Source organism: Macaca thibetana, chromosome 17 (assembly GCF_024542745.1).
Source record: "Macaca thibetana thibetana isolate TM-01 chromosome 17, ASM2454274v1, whole genome shotgun sequence".
Classification (NCBI taxonomy): domain Eukaryota; kingdom Metazoa; phylum Chordata; class Mammalia; order Primates; family Cercopithecidae; genus Macaca; species Macaca thibetana.
Genome location: NC_065594.1, coordinates 90,050,955 through 90,070,792, shown reverse-complemented (window position 1 = coordinate 90,070,792; position 19,838 = coordinate 90,050,955). Strand labels below are relative to the sequence as shown.

Here is a 19,838-nt window from a genome sequence, read left to right as displayed (position 1 = left end):
GGGTATTGAGACTGAACTGACTTCATTTGCACCCCCAGTCCCAGGGACTCTTTGTGGGGTAGGGTGGGGGGCGCTGGGGAGATGGCTGCGAACTTGAGATACGTCTCTCTTTCTGCGGAAGCTGTGTGAAATCCTTACCAATTGCAGAATATTTAGATTGGCCCATCTGCCTAGTTTTCTTGATGACTTGAATTCCAATAATGGTAGCAAAGCTAAAAGCTCTGGTTCTGCTGAAGTGTGGGGCACCCGAGCACCCAGGTCTCTGAATCAGAAACCCCCCTCAGGTCTGCTGCTGCTGGCCATGGGGTGGCTACTTTATTGGAAGATGCCAGACAGAGACGCCGGGAGACAGTAGATTTGTTTTCCCAGAAATGTGACTGAACGAAAGCAGGCCGGGGTCGGGGCTATGTGTTGGGAGGCAACATGGGGTGGATGGCGCTGGGCAGCGGGTTTCATGAGTGCTGTTTTTCTTTCTTCCATCCTTCTCTTCCCTCCCTTCCCTTCCCTCCCTCCCCTCCCTCCCCTCCCTCCCCTCCCTCCCTTCCTCCCTTCCTCCCTTCCCTCTCTCTCTTGCTTTCTTTTCTTCTTTTTTTTGTGATAGGGTCTTGCTCTGTCACCAGGCTGGAGTGCCATGGCGTGATCTTTCACTGCGGCCTGTACCTCCGGGGTTCAAGCAATTCTCCCACCTCAGCCTCCCAAGTAGCTGGGATTACAGGCATGCGCCTCCATGTCCCAGTAAATTTTTTTTTTTTTTTTGGTAGAGATGGGGTTTTGCCATGTTGCCCAGGCTGGTCTCAAATCCTTGAACTCAAGCGATCCTCCCGACTCAGCCTCCCAACATGCTGGGATTACAGGGGTGCTTTGTTTTCTGGGGAGCTGTTCCTAATTTGCTGAAGGCCTGTGCTCTCCGGTTTCTGGGCTGCTGCAGGCCTAACTTCTCTGCTCCTGTGGAGTGAGTGCTTTTCAGGCAAGGAAGGGAGCTTGGACCCCAGGAGGAAGCACTGAGGCAACCCCTGCGATTGCAGGTCCTCAGCCCCGCTGAGATGCGGTTTCAGATTTAAAACTTCAGTTTCGCAATAGCAGCCCATTGAGAAGTGAACACAGGTCAGCCTGACTCATGACTTTTTATTGACTTGACTGAATATACCACTTAGGGACAGAAGTTATATTCATTTTCTATAAAGTGCATCTTTACTAGTGACACATCTAGGAAATATGCTAACCAAAGAGACTTTGGAATCTTTTTTTTTTTTTTTTTTTGAGGCAGAGTCTCACTCTGTTGCCCAGGCTGCAGTACAGTGGCACAATCTCAGCTCACTGCAGCCTCAAACTCCTGAACACAAGTGATCCACCCACCTCAGTCTGAGTAGCTGGGACTACAGGGCTGTGTCACTACACCTGGCTATTTTTTTTTTTTTATTTTTTGTAGAGATGAGGTCTTGCTGTGTTTCCCAGGCTGGTCTGGAACTCCCGGGCTCACGCAATCCTCTTGCCTCGGCCTCCCAAAATGCTGGGATCATAAGCATGAGCTCTGGCCAGGCCAGAGTCTTTCTCTGAAGGCTGTGGAGGGAGAGAAAGTATCATACGGCATTGTCTTTGCAGTTGGTGCTTGAAGGCAGGGAGGGCTGTATGAATGCCTGAGGCCTGTTCTTTCTGAACATTCTTGGATTCGATTTCCCATCTGCTCTGGGCACCCGACAGCTTGTTTCCTCGAGGGGCTGTGTGCTCCGGGTACGGTGCCCACGGGTGGCACATTCTCCATCAACTCTGTTTAAGCATTTCATCCTGTACGTGTTGTCCTAAAAATAAGCATCCCTGTGGGCTCCTTTTAAACGAGTTCCTCTGAGCAGTTGGTGCTGCAGTCTCTCCTATGCTAGAACTTCCAGCTGCCCTTACAAGTGCTTTTGTAAGGGCATGAGGGGTTCATTCATTCGGCACATCTCACTGAGCAGTCACTCTCTCCTCAGCCCTTCCTGGAGCTGAGCGATTGGGACAGTTTCAATGACGGTGTGCCACAGGTACCCTGTGTCCTAGGCTGCATTCCAAGTGGACTTCGGATGCCAGCCTGGCTCATGTGGCCCGTTTCCTTCCAGAAACCACGTCAGTTCTTGGAAAGCTTGAAATCTCTCAGTTGGGCAACTCAGCCGTTGGAGATGGCGCAGATTTCCCCACTGGGTGTGGGTTTGAGCGCGTGACCTCGAGCATCCGTCTTTCCTTTGTGCAGAGCAGCCACTCCAGGGAGGAGAAGAGCAAGTGACGGTCCGGGGTTAATGGCGGCGTGTGGTCTCGGAGCTCCCTTCTGCACATTTCCAGCTGTGTCCCCGTGCAGATGAGAACCCTTTCCTCAATGACACCTCATATTCAGGTATTTCCTGGTGCCCTCAATGACACCTCATATTCAGGTATTTCCTGGTGCCCTTGAAGCTTCGTCCCTGGCGGTGGTGTCAGGGAGTCTTGGGGTTGGGTATGTGGTAATCTAGGTGCTGTCAGTCAGAATGTCCCCTTCCCCAGGCTCCCAGGCCTGGTTTCTTAAAGAGTATGATGTTGCCATTTCTGGACCCAACTTCCTGGTTTAAACAGCCCCTGCTGTGCCAGGAAAACAACCTCACATGAATGTTCCCAGCACACAGATCCCCCCAGCACATGGGTGCCCCCCAGTACATGGGCTCCCCCCAGCACACAGATCCCCCCAGAACACGGGTGCCCCCCAGTACATGGGCTCCCCCCAGCACATGGATCCCCCCAGCACATGGGTCCCTCTAGCACATGGATCCCCCAGCACGCAGGTGCCCCCCAGTACATGGGCTCCCCCCAGCACACGGGGGTCCCCCAGCACACGGGTGCCCCCCAGTACATGGGCTCCCCACAGCACATGGATCCCCCCAGTACATGGGCTCCCCACAGCACATGGATCCCCCCAGCATATGGGCTGCCCCCAGCACATGGGTCCCTCTAGCACACGAATTCCCCCAGCACACCGGTGCCCCCCAGTACACGGCACCCCCCAGCACACAGATCCCCCCAGCACTGGGTTCCTCTAGCACATAGATTCCCCCAGTACACGGATTCCCCTAGCACACGGGTCCCCCCAGCACATGGGTCCCCCCAGCACACGGGTCCCCCTAGCACACGGCTCTCCCCAGCACACGGTTCTCCCCAGCACACGGGTCCTCCCAGCACACGGGTCCCTCTAGCACATGGATCCCCCCAGTACACGGATCCCCCCAGTACATGGATCCCCCCAGCATATAGGTCCTCCGAGCACATGGGTCCTCCCAGCACACAGTTCCCCCCAGCACACGGGTCCCTCCAGTACATGGGTCCCCCCAGCACACAGTTCCCCCCAGCACACGGGTCCCTCCAGTACATGGGTCCCCCCAGCACACAGTTCCCCCCAGCACACGGGTCCCTCCAGTACATGGGTCCCCCCAGCACACAGTTCCCCCCAGCACACGGGTCCCTCCAGTACATGGGTCCCCCCAGCACACAGTTCCCCCCAGCACACGGGTCCCTCCAGTACATGGGTCCCCCCAGCACACAGTTCCCCCCAGCACACGGGTCCCTCCAGTACATGGGTCCCTCCCAGCACTCGGATCCCCATAGCACACGGGTGCTCCCAGCACATGGATCTCTCCAGCAGAGGCGAGCTGCTGCTCAAGGCCCATGAGACAGACCCCATGAGACACGGAGATGGTACTTGTCTTCCAGAGAGAAGGGGCAATGGCTGTGGGCTGGGCCTTCACTCCGTGCTCCTAGGAGACTCTAACCAGGCTGAGTCCCTACTGAGCAATGACCACAAACCTCTGAAGGAGGAAGAAGAGTGGGACCCGGACCCAGAGACCCTGATGGAAGTGCAGTAGGGTGGCCTCCGGGTGTTTGTAGGATTTCAAAGGCACAGATCCTCCCAGACCTGGTTGGTGGAGTCCAGCTCGTATCTTCCTTTCTGTGGCCAGGCAGGGTGGCCTGTGCCCCTCGTCCTCTTACGTGCCCTTATTAGGAGCACAGCCTCTTCTCCACAGTGTGCAGCGGTCTTCCATCCTCCCACTTCGCAGAGCTGGATCTTTCGAGCCTCACTGTTGAAACAGGACAGAGGGGCTGGGTGCGGTGGGGTGGATACACAGCTGAGACCCTGCTCACACAGTGGAGAGACCCTGCATGCACAGTGGAGAGACCCTGCACTCACAGCCGAAACCCTGCACACACGCACAGCCGAGACCCTGCACACACAGCCGAGACCCTGCACACACAGCCGAGACCCTGCACACACAGCCGAGACACTGCACTCACAGCCGAGACCCTGCACACACAGCCGAGACCCTGCACACACAGCCGAGACCCTGCACACACAGTGGAGAGACCCTGCACACACAGCCGAGACCCTGCACACACAGTGGAGAGACCCTGTTCACACAGCCGAGACCCTGCACTCACAGCCGAGACCCTGCACTTACAGCCGAGACCCTGCACACACAGTGGAGAGACCCTGCACACACAGCCGAGACCCTGCACACACGCACAGCCGAGACGCTGCACACACAGCCGAGACCCTGCACGCACAGCCGAGACCCTGCACACACAGCCGAGACCCTGCACACACACAATACCGCCTGCACTCACAGCCGAGACCCTGCACGCACAGCCGAGACGCTGCACACACAGAATACCGCCTGCACTCAGCCTCCTCCGTACCTGCTCTGGAAGCTCTTCGGCCCAGTCCTCCCTTGTGGTCCAGGCTGCTTCCTTCAGGGAGAGCAGATGCCTTCAGAGCAAGTGTCCTTGCGTGGTTATGAAGCTCTGTGTCCCTCCCCTTCCCTTTGTGTTTGCCTTGAACCCACTGGCCCAGCCCTCAGGGATCAGATCTGGAGGGCACCTTGTTTGAGGATGTGCGGACCCAAGGCCAGAGAAAGTGTGTCCTGGGCCAGGGTGTCAGTGGCCGGAGTGAGACACGCCCAGGCCTTGGCTCCAGCCCCCCACACTTCCTCACCAGGCCCTCCCAGCTCAGTCTACAATGGCTATTTTCCTGGGATGTCAAAATATGTGGAAGGTCCTGCCTGGGGCATGGTGCCTTGGGAATATGAGCCTCGGACTTTCAATGCCATGTTCCGGTTGCTGCTCTGTCTTTCCTCCCCTAAAGGTGGGCTTGGTTGATCGGGCTGCAAATGGTGGATACCCACGGGTCCAGGACAAGCCTCAGCCCTACCTTTTTTTTTTTTTTTTTAATCCCCCATCCAGATTTTCCCACAGGGAGAAGGCATTGGGGCCTGGAACGCTGTCTCCTGGGAGCTGGTCTCAGTTAAGTGAGCAGACTTGGCTTGTGCCTGCTCTCAGTCTGAAGGTGGCAGGCCTGGGACTGGTCACTGTCATCCCCAGTAGCACCTTCAAACCCTCTCCCTCAGCCTCACTGCATGGCAGCCTCGTTCACCAACCCCTGTGTGGCGGGCGGCTCCCATGGCCGGGGGCGAGCTCTCCCTGCTTCGAGGGAGGTGTGAGAGCCCCCTGGACAGAGTCCTCATAATCCGAATGCAAGAATTCCTTTCCCGGGAATCCTGCAGATAAAATGGATTGTTTTTGTGAGTGTACAGTTAAGAATAAGCCAGTTTAAGGCAAAGGATTGGGTCCCACCTGGAGGAGAGGCGGGGTCCTGTCCCATGCAGGATGAAACGGCCTCTGTAGGAATGGCTCCAGCTTTAGGGCTAGTTTATGTCGTCACGGGACCCACATCTTCTAAGCGGGCTCCACCCCATCCATCTGCCCTTTGTTCTTGTACTTTGGCCATGAATGGGAGGAGAAGGTCCCTGAGTCACCCCTGCATGTGGCAAGGTCCCCTCAAGTGTGAATCTGCAGGTGGGGTGGGGGAAGGGGGCTCCTGGGTGTATTTTAAACTCGGGAAGACAGCAGTCCCCTCCTGCCCCATCTCATGTGGCTTTGCAGCTGCAGCCTCCCATCTCTAAGTGTGTGTTCCTGGCCTCTGAGAAGAACTTAGTTAATTAAAATGGGCTTGTACAGTGAAATTGTGAAATACCCCTCGGGTGCAGGGACTCTGGCAGTATGCGGAAATGACCCCCACTTTGAGGCTTCTGAACCGCGCAGGTCATGTTGTGTGAAGTGCCTCGGGTGCCTGGCACATGGTTGATGCTCAATGGTCGCTGTTTTTAGGAAGTCAGCCCGGTGTAGAGGTTTGGCTTGAATGCCCCCTGAGTACATGTGTTGTGTTATCTTGTGCAAGTTGATTTGCCATCTTTGGGGAAAATCTCTTTATGAAATGGGGAATATCGTTCCTACTTCACAGAGGAGTGGGAGGCAGGAAAAGCAGCCGGGAGACCCTTTGCAGAGGGGCTGGACCACAGGAGGAAGATGACTGTCCTCTTCCACCTCCAACCCCAGCGGAGAGATGTCACCGTGAAGCCGCCACTAGAGAAAAATGGCCAGAAAGCAATGATTTTCCCTTTTTCAGTAATGGCAGAGAGAAAGCCAGCTTCGCTTTAAAGCACATTGCCTTGGGGCTGGGCGGGGTGGCTCATGCCTGTAATCCTAGCACTTTGGGAGGGGATCACTTGAGGTCAGGAGTTCAAGACCAGCCTGGCCAGCATGATGAAATCCCATCTTTGTTAAAAAATACAACAAAATTTAGCTGGGTGTGGTGGTGCACACCTCTCCCAACTGCTCGGGAGGCTGAGGCAGGAGAATGGCTTGAACCCAGGAGGTGGAGGCTGCAGTGAGCCAAGATCCTGCCATTGCACTCCAGCCTGGGCAACAGAGCCAGACTCCGTCTCAAAAAAAAGGGCACATTGTCTTTGTGACATTTCGTTTTTCATGTCCCTTGGTTTTGGCAGAATTGTGAGACGTGCCTGACGGGGAGGTGTACGAGCAGGAAAGGTGCTTCTCTTCTGGGGAGGGTGCACACGTGCCACACGTGCCACTGCACAGCTGCACACACACGTGCATCAACATCGGAGCCGTAGCTGCCCCGCACAGCTGGGCACAGGCCGTGCAGGAGATACGCCACCCATGAGCCGCTCTTCCTCGGACACCGTCCAGCCTTGAGGACCTCGCTGGGCGCTGGGAACAGCAGGTCATCCTTAGAGAGGAAGGCTGAGGACTCAGAATGGACTTATGGATATTGATTTTATACTTTGGGTTGTTATCTAACACTTTCTTACTTTCTTGTTCAGATGGCTTCGTCTTGGGTCTTAGGGAGCTCTTTCAGATGGCTCCCGTGTCACTTCCACATATCTCCATTTGGGGTTTTATTTGAGCACTTCCTTACTTTCTGGCACTACAAGATGTTCCAGTCTCATCGTCTGTATTTCCTGCCCCAGTCTCAGAATCAGCCATCTCCCCGAGGAGCCTCGGGTCCTTTTATTGGAGAAGAGTGTTAGAAACCCAGATCTGGGGCCAGGTGTGCTCACTGCTCCTGGGGGCTGCTTCTCTCAGGCTCTCCCAGCTGACAGAGCAAAGAAATACATGCGTGTGTACTAACCCCTATATATACACACACCTACCCCTATATCTACACACACCTACCCCTATATGTACACACACCTACCCCTATATATACACACACCTACCCCTATATGTACACACACCTACCCCTATATATACACACACCTACCCCTATATATACACACACCTACCCCTATATGTACACACACCTACCCCTATATGTACACACACCTACAGATATTTCTTTATGCGACTATAGGTGTCTATAATAGGCTAAACCTGAGTTCTTCTGATATCTCTGACTCTAATCATTGTGTCATTTTCCCACTTTGCTGTAAATTCTCCTCCAATAAGAAACATGGCTCCCACCGACCATCCACTTAATTAATGGTTCAGTTTTTTGTTGTTGTTGTTGTTGTTGTTGTTTTTTTGGAGACAGAGTCTTTCTCTGTCGTGGGATTACAGGTGTGAGCCACCGTGCCCAACCAATGGTTCAGTTTTAGCATGAATGCAGTGTCAGCACTGTTCACCAGTACTCCTGCAAGAAACAACTTTATCCACTAGAGTACAATGCTGTGTGCAGTTCTCTTTGCCTTTGGTCTTAGAGACGCCACTCATTTCCAAATTACTTATATTATTAACAGCACCTTTCCCCTACTGGCTTCAGTGAGCTCCTGAAACTTCTGCAGGGTTTTCTTTTTAAATAAGTGGATGGCCCTTTTCCAGGAAGGCGGCCTCAAGGAAAAGCCACCTCCAGGTGTAACCAGAAACACTGAGCATTTCTCAGCGGGGAGGGGGAGGACAGCCTGACATTTTATTGTCTGAGCTGAACTTACGCTGTATGAATACAAACAGCTCCTAGATATTTGTAGCGTGGTGGCTGCCTGAGTCTGCAGAGTGAGGTTCTTGCTGCACCACGTGTGGGAGGTGAGGATGCTGTTCCCTCGTTGCCTTCAAGACATCTGCTTGGGTTTGGTCTGTCACTTTAAGATCCTCCTGGTGGCTCGTGTTACCCTTCCCTCCCATGTCTAGCATGCCGTGGAATTTACTTTCCAAATCATTCTACTCCCTTCCCTGTACTGTGCATTTGAAATCATAGTGCTCAACCTCAACACATTTAGAACTCCCAAGTTGCAGCGATTCTCTACCTCCTTCCTCTTAGGTCCTGGACACGTACGAGTGCATACATGCCTGCAGCTTAGGCACGTTCACGTGTAGTGACTGATCTGATTCTCCTGACGTCACTCTGATGCACAGGTACTTCGATGCATTTTACCGGAGGCCCGGCTCACTGAAGCAACCCATCCAGGCCATCCTTGCCAACTTGCTTTTCTTGGGTGGATTAAAGGCTGATGTGCTCTCCAGGGGCTTGTGAATCTTCTGGGTACCCCTACCCAGTCAGGATGGCTGCAGATGCATTTTTATGCACATTCCAGCAGCATCTCTGCCAGGGGTGCTGAAAGTCACTGTCTAAAGCAGCTGGGAGGCAGAAGTGATCCTGACTTTGGGGCACCCACTCTCTGGAAAATGTGGCACATCATTAGTTGATGGTTCAAGCACGCTCAGCTCTCAGGGGGCAGTTATTCCTGGCACCAAGAAACTAGCCTGGAAAAATCTGTCTTATGCAACATGCAGGGTCCATGAAGGGCAGAGCTCTGATTTTCAAGGTGTGGGATAGCCAATGGTTCGATTCCAGATGAGGCATCTCCACTCGCTATACTTCAGCGGGATCGTGGGGTCCTTGGCACAGATGTCGGGGTTATGAATTGTGATTGATTTATATTTTATAATCCACATTTTGGAAACCAATTGTGTTGAGGATCTTCGTCTTCTCATGTATTTTAGGTCTAAGGTGAAACATTTCTTTGATGTTTAACACTGGGTACTGACGCTGAAGCGTGACCACCACACAAGGTATCCAGCCTACCCCAGTCGAGCAGGGGTCTTCAGGACCGCAGCATACTTTGTGGTTGCCTCCTTGGCAGTGGGGGTGGAGTCTAGAATGACTTGCTGCTTCCCAGCTTCTAGAGTTGCTGTGGTTGCAAGCTCTGGTCTCTTGATCTCCGTCTCACACGTTCTGGGCCCACCGTTTTGCTGCAGCTATTGCTGTGGTGACCGGCCACGTGCAGGTGTGGCCTGACACACCGTGTCTCAGCTCTGCCTGGTTCTCTACCACCTCTACCTGGCATCTGGCAGGAGCCCGCTCAGCCGTGGTGGTGTGTGGCGCACCCGGGAGTGTGAGGGAATTAACACCCTCAGGCAACCCCCGACCAGTCGAGACCACAGCTGATGGAGAACACTTCCCTTTCCAAGCCATGCCTGGACCATCTGAGGCTCCTTCCTTGGTGGATCCCAAGCAGGATCAAGCCTAAACCATCCACATTGGTAACCCCCTTAGTCTCACATCCTTGAGTTGGCTTTTCTTATTCTTGGTTTCTCCCCCTCCAGGTCCCACTCAGGCTTCCTGAAATCACCTTCCCACTTAGCCCTGCTCTGTAGAGGTCCTGGCCTCAGCCAGCTTCTGGGGGAACGTGAGCTACGGCAGCTGTTTATCTGTTTCAAATAACATTATAAGGTAGGATACTTATTTCATAATGTGAACATTTTTCTTAGGAAAACTTCAATTTGAGCTTGCATTTCAGAGAGTCAAACTCTGTGAACTGAATCTCGGAGACTGTTTCTTTGAAATACTGAGCTTTGACTTGGGAAGTTATGTGGGAACTTTTTTTTGTAGACATGGGGTCTCACTATATTGTCCAGGCTAGTCTCAAACTCCTATGGCTCAAGTGATCCTCCCACCTCAGCCTCCCAAAGTACTGGGATTACAGATGTGGGGCACTGCACCCAGCCTATGTTGGAACGAATTGAATGACTTTGGAAATACATTTGTGAAGTGCCCTTTCTCCAAATTCCCACAAGTGCTGGTTGGGGTGTTTTTCTCTCTTTTTTTTTTTTTGAGATGGAATTTCACTTTTGTTGCCCAGGCTGGAGTACAGTGGCACAATCTCAGCTCACTGCAACCTCTGCCTCCCGGGTTCAAGTGATTCTCCTGCCTCAGTCTCCCGAATAGCTGCGATTATGGGCGCCGACAAATTTTTACATTTTTAGTAGAGATGGGGTTTCACCATGTTAGCCAGGCTGGTCTCGAACTCCTGACCTCAGGTGATCCACCTGCCTCGGCCTCCCAAAGTGTTGGGATTACAGGTGTGAGCTATAAACATAAACACATTCCCTGAGAAATGGCTGCAATACCACGAATGGGTTCAACTCTACTGAGATGGATAAGAACAGCAGCATGGGTGGAGGCAGTGCCTTGCATTCATCAAACATTTTGCTCTGTGAACACGATAAGATTAAGGCAGTCAGCAACGTGGGGTTTAAAAATATTCAAAACTAGTTTTATTTTGTAGTCGTTACACAGGAGGGGGTAGTCAGAAGAGCACAGCTCACCCCCAGCAGTGGAGGGTTAGATCTCAGGGACAACGTGGGGCAGTGGGGACAGCACCTCCGACCCTATGGGGTGTACCTTCAAGTAGCAGGGCTGACAATGACGCCTAGAAAGGTCTCCACTTCCGCCTGAGTTTGGCCAAACCCAATGGTCTATAGGGATATGGCAAAAGAATGACCGACCGCTATGTGATTATCAGTGTTTTTTACAATAAAGAGCACAGTTTTGCCTTGAAGATAATTCACATCAACGGTATTTGGGAGAACACAGAGCTGGCATAACATTGGTGTAGAAAGCAGGGCCAGGCCCACCCACAGGGCCCTCATGTGGGGACGGGTGCCTGAGCCCCTGAGCCCCTCGAGCCCCTGGCCACGGCTGGCTGCCTGTGTGCTGTTGTCTCGTCTATCCCACCCCGAGAAGTGAGTTGAACAATGTGAGTTGTCTGTGGCATTTGAAAGTGCAGTGGTTACATGGGTGTGTGCGAAGTGGTTAGCTGTGCCTCCAGGCGGCACATCTAGCAGGGGTAACGGGGGCCAGGGTTGCTCCTGGCTTTCTATGGGCAGGGCTTGCCCTGCAGGGGTCCCGAGTGCTTGCACCCGCTCGATGACAGTGGCTGGCAGGTCTAAGTGCTGCTGCTGGATGCAAATTCCTTTGGTAGACTTTTTTTTTTTTTTAAAGAAAAAATAAAACCAATTTTTGGGTTGGCACCTGAGGTAATAAGTTAAGAATAAGCACCAAAATGGCCCTTCCTGGCACACGCCGGCTCACAGGTTCTTCATGCACACCTGGCAGCGGCTGATGTGTGTGCGGATGAGGCCGGCCTTGAGTGTGTCAGCGGAGGGCGAGCCCTGGAAGCTCTGCTCGGGAATGGTGGTCAGCCAGAAGCTGTACTTATTGGCGTAGTAGTGGCAGGTGCCGCGGCCTCCATTGCACTCGATGAATGGCGTGGCGCGGAAGTCCTCCAGACAGCTGCCCGGTGACACCAGGGACTGGCCGCCGCCTTCGTCTCCCGCCGCCGTGTGCTGCACAGAGAGGGGCAGGACAGGGTTAGGAATCACAGGCTGCAGGTGGCACGGGGTCAGGGCATAGCCCTCTTCTGTGCATGTGTTTTTACTGAACAGCAAACCATGACTATCCGTCGGTGTCAATACGGACATGCGGCATCCTCACGAATGCACCTTCAGCAAGAGGGGGTTGATGAAATACACCCGGGCCCCTGCAGGAGGCGGCCCCAGGCACGAGGATGTGCTGCGGAGGCAGGTGCGTGGACACTAATTCGCAGCCAGGCTGGCTGTTCAGTAGGAACTAGAGCAGGGACAGCAGGTATGAGCCGCAGATGCAACTGACGACATTTCAGTAACAAAACAAACCATCTACCTAATCAACCATTCAGATAAAAATACCTGGCAGAAGAGAGAACACAATGTTTACTCTTTTTAAAAGAAAAAAATAAAACGTAGGCTAGCATCTGAGGCTAATAAGTTAAAAATAATCACCCAACCAGGCCTCCCAGCCCCTTCTCTGAAAATGCTGATGATCAGGGAGGAAAGAGAAGTGGTTTTAGTTATTTTTTAAAAAATCTGTACTTGAGGCCGGGCGCGGTGGCTCAAGCCTGTAATCCCAGCACTTTGGGAGGCCGAGGCGGGCGGACCACAAGGTCAGGAGATCGAGACCACAGTGAAACCCCGTCTCTACTAAAAAAAATACAAAAATTAGCCGGGCGAGGTGGCGGGCGCCTGTAGTCCCAGCTACTCAGGAGGCTGAGGCAGGAGAATGGCGGGAACCCGGGAGGCGGAGCTTGCAGTGAGCCGAGATCGCGCCACTGCACTCCAGCCTGGGCAACAGCGTGAGACTCCGTCTCAAAAAAAAAAAAAAAAAAAATCTGTACTTGCTGATTTTTCACAATAAATATGTATTACTTGTGTAATTAAATAATTTTTTTTCAATCAGAGGTTGTTAAATAGTTAGCTGATCCTGAGGCTGGCTGGGAGGTGGGTGAGGTCTTCAAGGGAGCCATATATATATATATTTTTTCATTTTAAGGTTCTACTTTCTGTTGTGTCAACATGTTTAGCCTTTCTGGAACTGCATGGCAGGCCTCCTGGGCCCCAGAGTTGGTGTATAAGTGCCATTTGGCTTGGCCGAGCAGGCTTTGAGGGGTAAGTGGGCTTCGGAATCTGTTTACTCAGAATAGAAATATCTCAGTTTGGCCGGGCGCGGTGGCTCAAGCCTGTAATCCCAGCACTTTGGGAGGCCGAGACGGGCGGATCACGAGGTCAGGAGTTCGAGACCATCCTGGCTAACATGGTGAAACCCCGTCTCTACTAAAAAATACAAAAAACTAGCCGGGCGAGGTGGCGGGCGCCTGTAGTCCCGGCTACTCGGGAGGCTGAGGCAGGAGAATGACGTAAAAACCCGGGAGGCGGAGCTTGCAGTGAGCTGAGATCCGGCCACTGCACTCCAGCCTGGGCGACATAGCGAGACTCCGTCTCAAAAAAAAAAAAAAAAAACAAAGAAATATCTCAGTTCAGTTTGCGGGAAAAAGGGGCTGTACTATGATGTATTTGGGCAGGGGCCCTAGTTTAAGCTTTCCTTTAAACACACAGAAACCAAAAATCCTTTAAAAAGTGTTCTGCTCACAGAAGGCAGAAGCCTGTCCAGCCCTGAGCTGCCTGCTGTTTCTTGTCTGCTAATGAGCAGGTAATAAGAAGTGGAGACGTCCTCCCCGGCACCTCTGGCTTCACTGCGGTCTGCAGGAGCTGAGGCCTGCTAGGAGCTGCCCAAAGCAGACACGTGGGACTCCCAGAATGAGCTCAGAAGGGAGCGCAATGTGTGAAGTCTTAGAGGCTGGCATAGCCAGGTAAGAGCTGAGTTTGCTGCACACACACACACAAGCATACACGCACACATGCACACACATGGTGTACACTCATGCACACACAAATGCACACGTGCACACCCATGCACGTACACACACACTCAGTACATGCTTGTGTACACACCCCTGTGCACACACGTGCATAAGTGCACACAGTGCAGGCACACGCACTCTTTCCGATGTGCTCCTCTCAGTGGGCAAGCCTCTGGCTTTGGTACTCACAGCAGCTCATATATCTTAAGAGAACTGCCTGGATGAGAGGCTGACCTGGAGAAGGGGCTGTGAGGGCTCCAGATTGTAGCCAGAATTGAAAAAAGAGGAACTAAAATAACGGCCAGCTAGATACTGTAGCTTCCACCAGACCAGCTTTGAGAGAGGCCACCGAGGGGAGGGGAGGAAAATGACTTTTGCTGCTCCAGTCTGCATCCGGGGCTCTGCCCTCGTCCTCCCTCCCACGTGGTGCTCGCTTGTAGGGAATGCAGAAAATGCATCCTCTGGGGCCACCTATCCTCATGGACAAAAGAAGGGTGAGCCGGGTGCTAGCCTCGGCACTGTTCTCGCCTTCTGTGTATCCACTGGGGACAGTGGGGCAGTTGCTCTCAGCCGAGCTGTCCTCTCCTCTCCAAAGTCAGCTCTCATTATGCTGAGATGCCAGCAGCCCTAGCGGCACCATACGCTTGTCACCACACGGAAGGGACCAAAGAGTATTTAAAGCACAGACGAGGCACACAGCTGTCTTGGTTTAGGTCCTGTCTCCTAGACAGCAGTCAGGACACATCTGGAGGGGGCACATCTCCAGTACACAGATGTGTCTGCTCACTTATGTGTCCATCGTCAGGGCCAGTGGGGACTTTCTGTTGTTCTCAGAAGTCAAGGTACTTCTGGCCCATCTGTTCTGACCCCTGCATCTGTCAGCAGGGTGACAGGAGCCATCTCAACCCATGCCTTTTGGGGCTGTCAAGTTCCAGGCTTGCTGAGGCTGTCAGCCATTTATTTGAGCAGAGAGTTGTGTGTGCAGAGGATAATGCCTGCTTATCTCGTGACAGTAACTTGAAACCTGATTGCTAATGGAACAGGGGATGCCTGACCTTTTTGGATACTGTGTAATCATGCCCTTCACAAGCGAGAGGCTCATTTATTTTGAATTTAACAATGGAAGTTAACAAATAGGAGCAATCAAAGCTTACTTCCTCCATGACACAGGAGCACCCCGAAGGTCACTGTGAAACAAAAGGTTGCTCCAAAGTCACCTTCCATGATATGCTTCTGGAAAGGCAAAATGTGTGCCTGTCCCAGCCCAGGATTTAGTATCCTGTTGCTCCAACTTATCATAGCAACAATACCTGTTAAAATGCCAATACTGTTTGTCTTTTCCTTCCTTTCCTAGAATCTGGATTTTTTTTTTCCTGTTGTTTTGAAAGATTAGCAATCATTATGTAATTTATATTTTATGTTGTGTATATATATAATTTGTGAAATATTTAACATGCTGGGCATCTGATCCATGTAGTTGGAGTTATGACAGTTATAATCCCTATAAATAAACTCAATGGAAGACCCACTGTGCTCAGCAAGACTCTCTTTTCTCCCTACAAGAGTATACAGATGGTCCCCGATTTGCCATGGTTAGACTTCAATGAGTTTTGACTTTTCGACGGTGCCAAAGCAATATGTATTCAATTCACTATTGGATTTCTGGTGGGGCTACATCCAGATAAACCCATCATAAATTGAGAATGCACTTTCAACTTAACGATATCTTCATCTTACAATGAATTTGCCTGGACGGGACCCTACTCCAAGTTGAGGAGCCTCTGCTTTAAGACGTAATATTGCAAAAGACACTACGGTGCTGTGGTCTCTTCCCTGGAGATTAAGCTAAACCTGATCTGGCCAAAGCTGAGGGTTCTCTATTTCATACCCAAAGGCAAACTGGCAGGGTGGGCGGCACCTTCCCAGGTCCTGGTTGTGCACCTTCTCCTGGATTTCAAAGTACACAGGCTCTCTGTTTTATACCCAAAGGTATTCCAGAATTTTCCTCATGAATGTATATCCATTTTAAGCCAGACAGTTAATAGGTATTTCTTGAAGGTATTTAAGGTTCCAGATAGATTCTAAATAAGATCAGGATTCTGGAGAAAAGTCTTCCATATATTTAGACTTCTGGTAAACCCAAAGCAACTGTAACTTTGGTGTTGGTGTTATACTAGTAAGACGGATGACAGGCAAATTCGTCCTGGTTACACTCCTTACGAAGGCCTCGTGGCAAATTAATGAGCCCTTTCTGGGTGGGGGAAGCCCTGTGCCCAGCATGTGGTTCAGCTAGCAAAGTGTAAGCTGTATTCCAGCTCTCTCTCTCTCCCTGGGCCAAGTGCCCTCGTGCAGTGCACATCCTGAACTGCCCTGTCCGATTACTCTTACAAAGGCAGGGGTTCTTGCCGTGTCCCCAGCCAGGGTGTGGCTGGGGAGGGGAACTGGGTAAATGCCACGTACCATGAGGAAGGAATATCCGATCCACAAGCTCCGCCACCCAGCTGGGCAGTGTGGAATGGAGACATCCTGACTGTGGACGGCGATGGCGACGGCTGGGGCCTCACACACCGAGCAGCGGCTGATGTAGGGCTTGATCTCATCCTCAGCCACAGGCATCATGGGCAGCGGAGCCGTGGTAGACAGCCAGTAGGACTTGTCGTTCCGGCTGGCATAGTAGCAGACATCACCAGGGTTGCAGTACAGGAAGGGCATGGTGCTGAACCGCGCCAGGCAGGAGCCCGCCAGCCCTGCGGAAGGAGGGGTCATGAGATCAGTGTTGTGTGGCTAGAAGGCGCACCTGCCAGCCCCGGCCAGGCCCAGGAGGCTCCGTGTCACGGACTTGTCCCAGGACACCTGGTGGAGTTCAGCCACCTACTGGAGGGCCAGGCTAAGGCTTCCCAATTTCTTTCTTTTTCTCTTTCTGATCAAACAGACTACACTGGCATTTCAGAACAGCTCTGTTCTTCTACAAGTTCTCACACATACTGGGCCAAGCTGGATCAGCAGGGAGTGGTGTCTTCATGGAATAGCATTTTGGGTGAGCCTTACCTTAGTGGGGTCTTAACAGCACTGGCCCCAAGAAAACTCTGATGGCCTCCAAGGGGTTGCTCTTTGACCTCAAGGAGCCACCCCAGAAGGAGCCCTGGCCCCTCTCCCTTCCATGTAGCCTTACTGCTTCTAGAGACGAAGACAGCCTTTATCTCCTGGCCACGGTGAATGATTCCCTCTTCACAGGGACTACGGATAAAGCTCAGACCCAGAAGTGTAGCCACCTTTAGCAAACATGCCTGGGCTAGGCCTGCCTCCTTGGCCCTGTTCCCAGATCTATTCTAGGCCCTTATCCTCGGCGGCCTTTGCCTCACTGTTCTTTAGAAACTCATTGTGGAAGTGGGGCGCACAGGCAGGAATGTGCTGGCGCCATGAGCCAGCTCCACACTTTCCGGGGGCAGAACGCCTGGTGTAACCTGCACTGAGGAGGCAGAACGCAGCCAGTGTCCCGGAGACCCTTCCCGTCACCCCCTCAAAGAGGACCTCAGACTAAGCCACCTTCACTTGTAATTTGTGTGTGTTGCGTTTTCTGTATTCAAAGTCACATTAATGCCTTTTAAAGGCTTCCTTGAATAAGAGCGTGCACACGTGTCCATGGGTCCATTTTCCTGGGATCCTGTATGGGAGAGTCTTATATGAACCCCAGCACCTTATGGCCCCTGCCTGACTCCAAGTCTACAGAACTTGGGTCAAAAAGCAAGAAGGAGGTGAAGTAATTGGTGGTCTCCACTGGAGAGGGGTCAAGGGTCAGACGGGTCACATGGGAGCCTGCGGAAGTCGATACCAAGTTAAAAGGCAGGTCCCTGGGTTAACGTCCTGAGGTTTAAGGGCTTTGTAAGGCTTCTGCTTCAAAGGCCTTTTTAATCTTTCTGCACTTCCAGGAATGTGGGTGGACCCTTCATCAGGGGAACTTATCAGCCGTGAAGGGTTTGGGAGTCTCGCTGTGGCCCTTTGACCTTAGCCACTTCCAGGCCAGCCCTGAGCAGATCATGGGGGCCAGGTGGGGGAACCTACCCAGGTCCTGGTTGTGTGCCTTCTCCTGGCCCTCAAAGTACAGCAGGCTGTACCCACTCCAGAGCTTGTTCATGCCCACCGGGCACATGGGCTCCTGTTCCGTCTGGCTGTGCTTCACCAGGAGGTAGCCGATGCTGACGCTGCGGCCTGGCATACCCGGCAGGCCCGGGCTCCCTGGACGGCCTGGTGCACCTACAGCCCGAGAAAGAGAGAGAGAGCAGCCCCCTTTACAGCCGCCCCACAGAAACCTGGGGACCCAGCGGTGCAGGGCAGTTTCCAGGTGCGCCTAGCACCGTTGCTTTCCTTCCCCAGATGTTGGCGCTGTCTGTTGAGATCAGGAGACTGTTGGGAAGGATTTCATCTACACTTTGTGCTTAGCAGCATGAAATGATGGCAATGAGGGCACTGGGCACAGAGGAGTGGTCCTTTCTATAAAGGACCAGAGGAGTATCGCAGGCCAGCCCCCACCCCCAGCAGTGGCCTCCCTCCGCTGGACACTTCCAGGAGACGTGGCTCATTGCAGGCCACGCTGATCGCGCACTTGACCACATCCTGGGTTAGAATGTTCTTTCTCTGCGCAGCTGAGATCCGCCTCCTATAACTCCTACCAGGGAGCACACGGGGTGGCTCATCTGCCTCTGGCAAAGCAGCTCTGTGAACGTTTCTCAGCTGTCCCTGGTGAACATTTGTCCCACTGTCCCCTCCCCTTCCAGGGGACACCCATGGTCATGGCCCTTTCTCCCAGGACACTTCCCTTCCGCCGTCCCTAGCTTGTCTCCTGCCCTGGGCGGGCTCCGATTTGCCGGCATTTGTTTTCAGGTGCACACCACACTACCCATAATTTGCCGGCTGTGGATCTGACCCCGGGGCAGGGGACTGCTATTGCCTTTGACTCGGACACCAATAATGCTCCCTATGTTTAATTTTTTTTTTTTTGAGATGGAGTCTCACTCTGTCACCCAGGCCAGAGTACAGTGGCACAGGATGGTCTCGATCTGACCTCATGATCTGCCCACCTCGGCCTCCCAAAGTGCTGAGATTACAGGCGTGAGTCACCGCGCCCGGCCCCTATGTTTAATTTTTTTTTTTTTTTTTTTTTTTTGAGACGGAGTCTCGCTCTGTCGCCCAGGCTGGAGTGCAGTGGCGCAATCTCAGCTCGCTGCAAACTCCACCTCCCAGGTTCAGGCCATTCTACTGCCTCAGCCTCCCAAGTAGCTGGGACTACAGGCGCCCGCCACCATGCCCGGCTAATTTTTTGTATTTTTAGCAGAGACGGGGTTTCACTGTGTAAGCCAGGATGATCTCGATCTCCTGACCTCGTGATCCACCTGCCTCGGCCTCCCAAAGTGCTGGGATTACAGGGATGAGCCACCGCGCCTGGCCTTAATTTTAATTTTAATGCTGAGACCATTGGCTCAAACTGAGCTCAGGTTAAGAGAAATTTTGAGAATTTTTTTTTTTTTTTTTTTTGCATGAATAGCTGTTATTTCTGGCCTATTTCATTCTGCATATGTGCAAATAATTAAAAAAAAAATAAGACGACCGGGCACGGTGGCTTACACCTGTAATCCCAGCACTTTGTGAGGCTGAGGCGGGTGGATCACTCGAGGTCAGGAGTTCAAGACCAGCCTGGTCAACATGGTGAAACCCCGTCTCAACTACAAAAACAAAAAAGTTAGCTGGGTGTGGTGGCACATGCCTGTAGTCCCAACTACTTGGGAGGCTAAGACAGGAGAATTGCTTGAACCTGGGAGGCAGAGGCTGCAGTGAGCTGAGATCATGCCACTGCACTCCAGCCTGGGTGAGGCAGAGTGAGACTCTGTCTCAAAAAAAAACAACAAAAAAAAGTAAGACAGGGCTTTGCAATGTGGCTCTAGTAAATTTTAATAGTTGGTTTTTGGCTACTTGTCTAATCCCGATCCTTGATGTCTACTGATCCCTGCCGCCCACTCCGCAGCACTGCAGGTGTCCCAG

The 19,838-nt window shown here is 52.5% G+C and overlaps 1 protein-coding gene and 1 long non-coding RNA gene across 4 annotated transcripts in view; one reads left to right on the top strand and one right to left on the bottom strand.

Annotated features, from left to right (window-relative positions):
- Positions 1-7,487: 7,487 nt before the first annotated feature.
- Positions 7,488-15,995, top strand: LOC126940614 (uncharacterized). 2 transcript variants are annotated; one of them, XR_007720831.1, is made up of 4 exons: positions 7,488-8,700; positions 9,892-10,018; positions 12,013-13,050; positions 13,592-15,995. It is a non-coding gene; the product is annotated as an uncharacterized LOC126940614 (long non-coding RNA). The 2 variants fall into 2 exon arrangements; XR_007720830.1 differs by lacking the exon at positions 13,592-15,995 and having other exon boundaries at positions 12,013-13,479.
- The window catches only part of COL4A2 (collagen type IV alpha 2 chain), a 200,362-nt gene continuing 191,343 nt past the window's right edge, over positions 10,820-19,838 (bottom strand). For both annotated transcript variants that reach the window (XM_050766586.1, XM_050766585.1), the window contains 3 exons: positions 17,865-18,056; positions 16,263-16,549; positions 10,820-11,913 (listed from right to left, as the gene is read on the bottom strand). In XM_050766586.1, the coding sequence (XP_050622543.1) occupies positions 11,656-11,913; positions 16,263-16,549; positions 17,865-18,056 (737 nt within the window). In that variant the 3' untranslated portion in view covers positions 10,820-11,655. The remainder of the gene's footprint in view (positions 11,914-16,262; positions 16,550-17,864; positions 18,057-19,838) is intronic.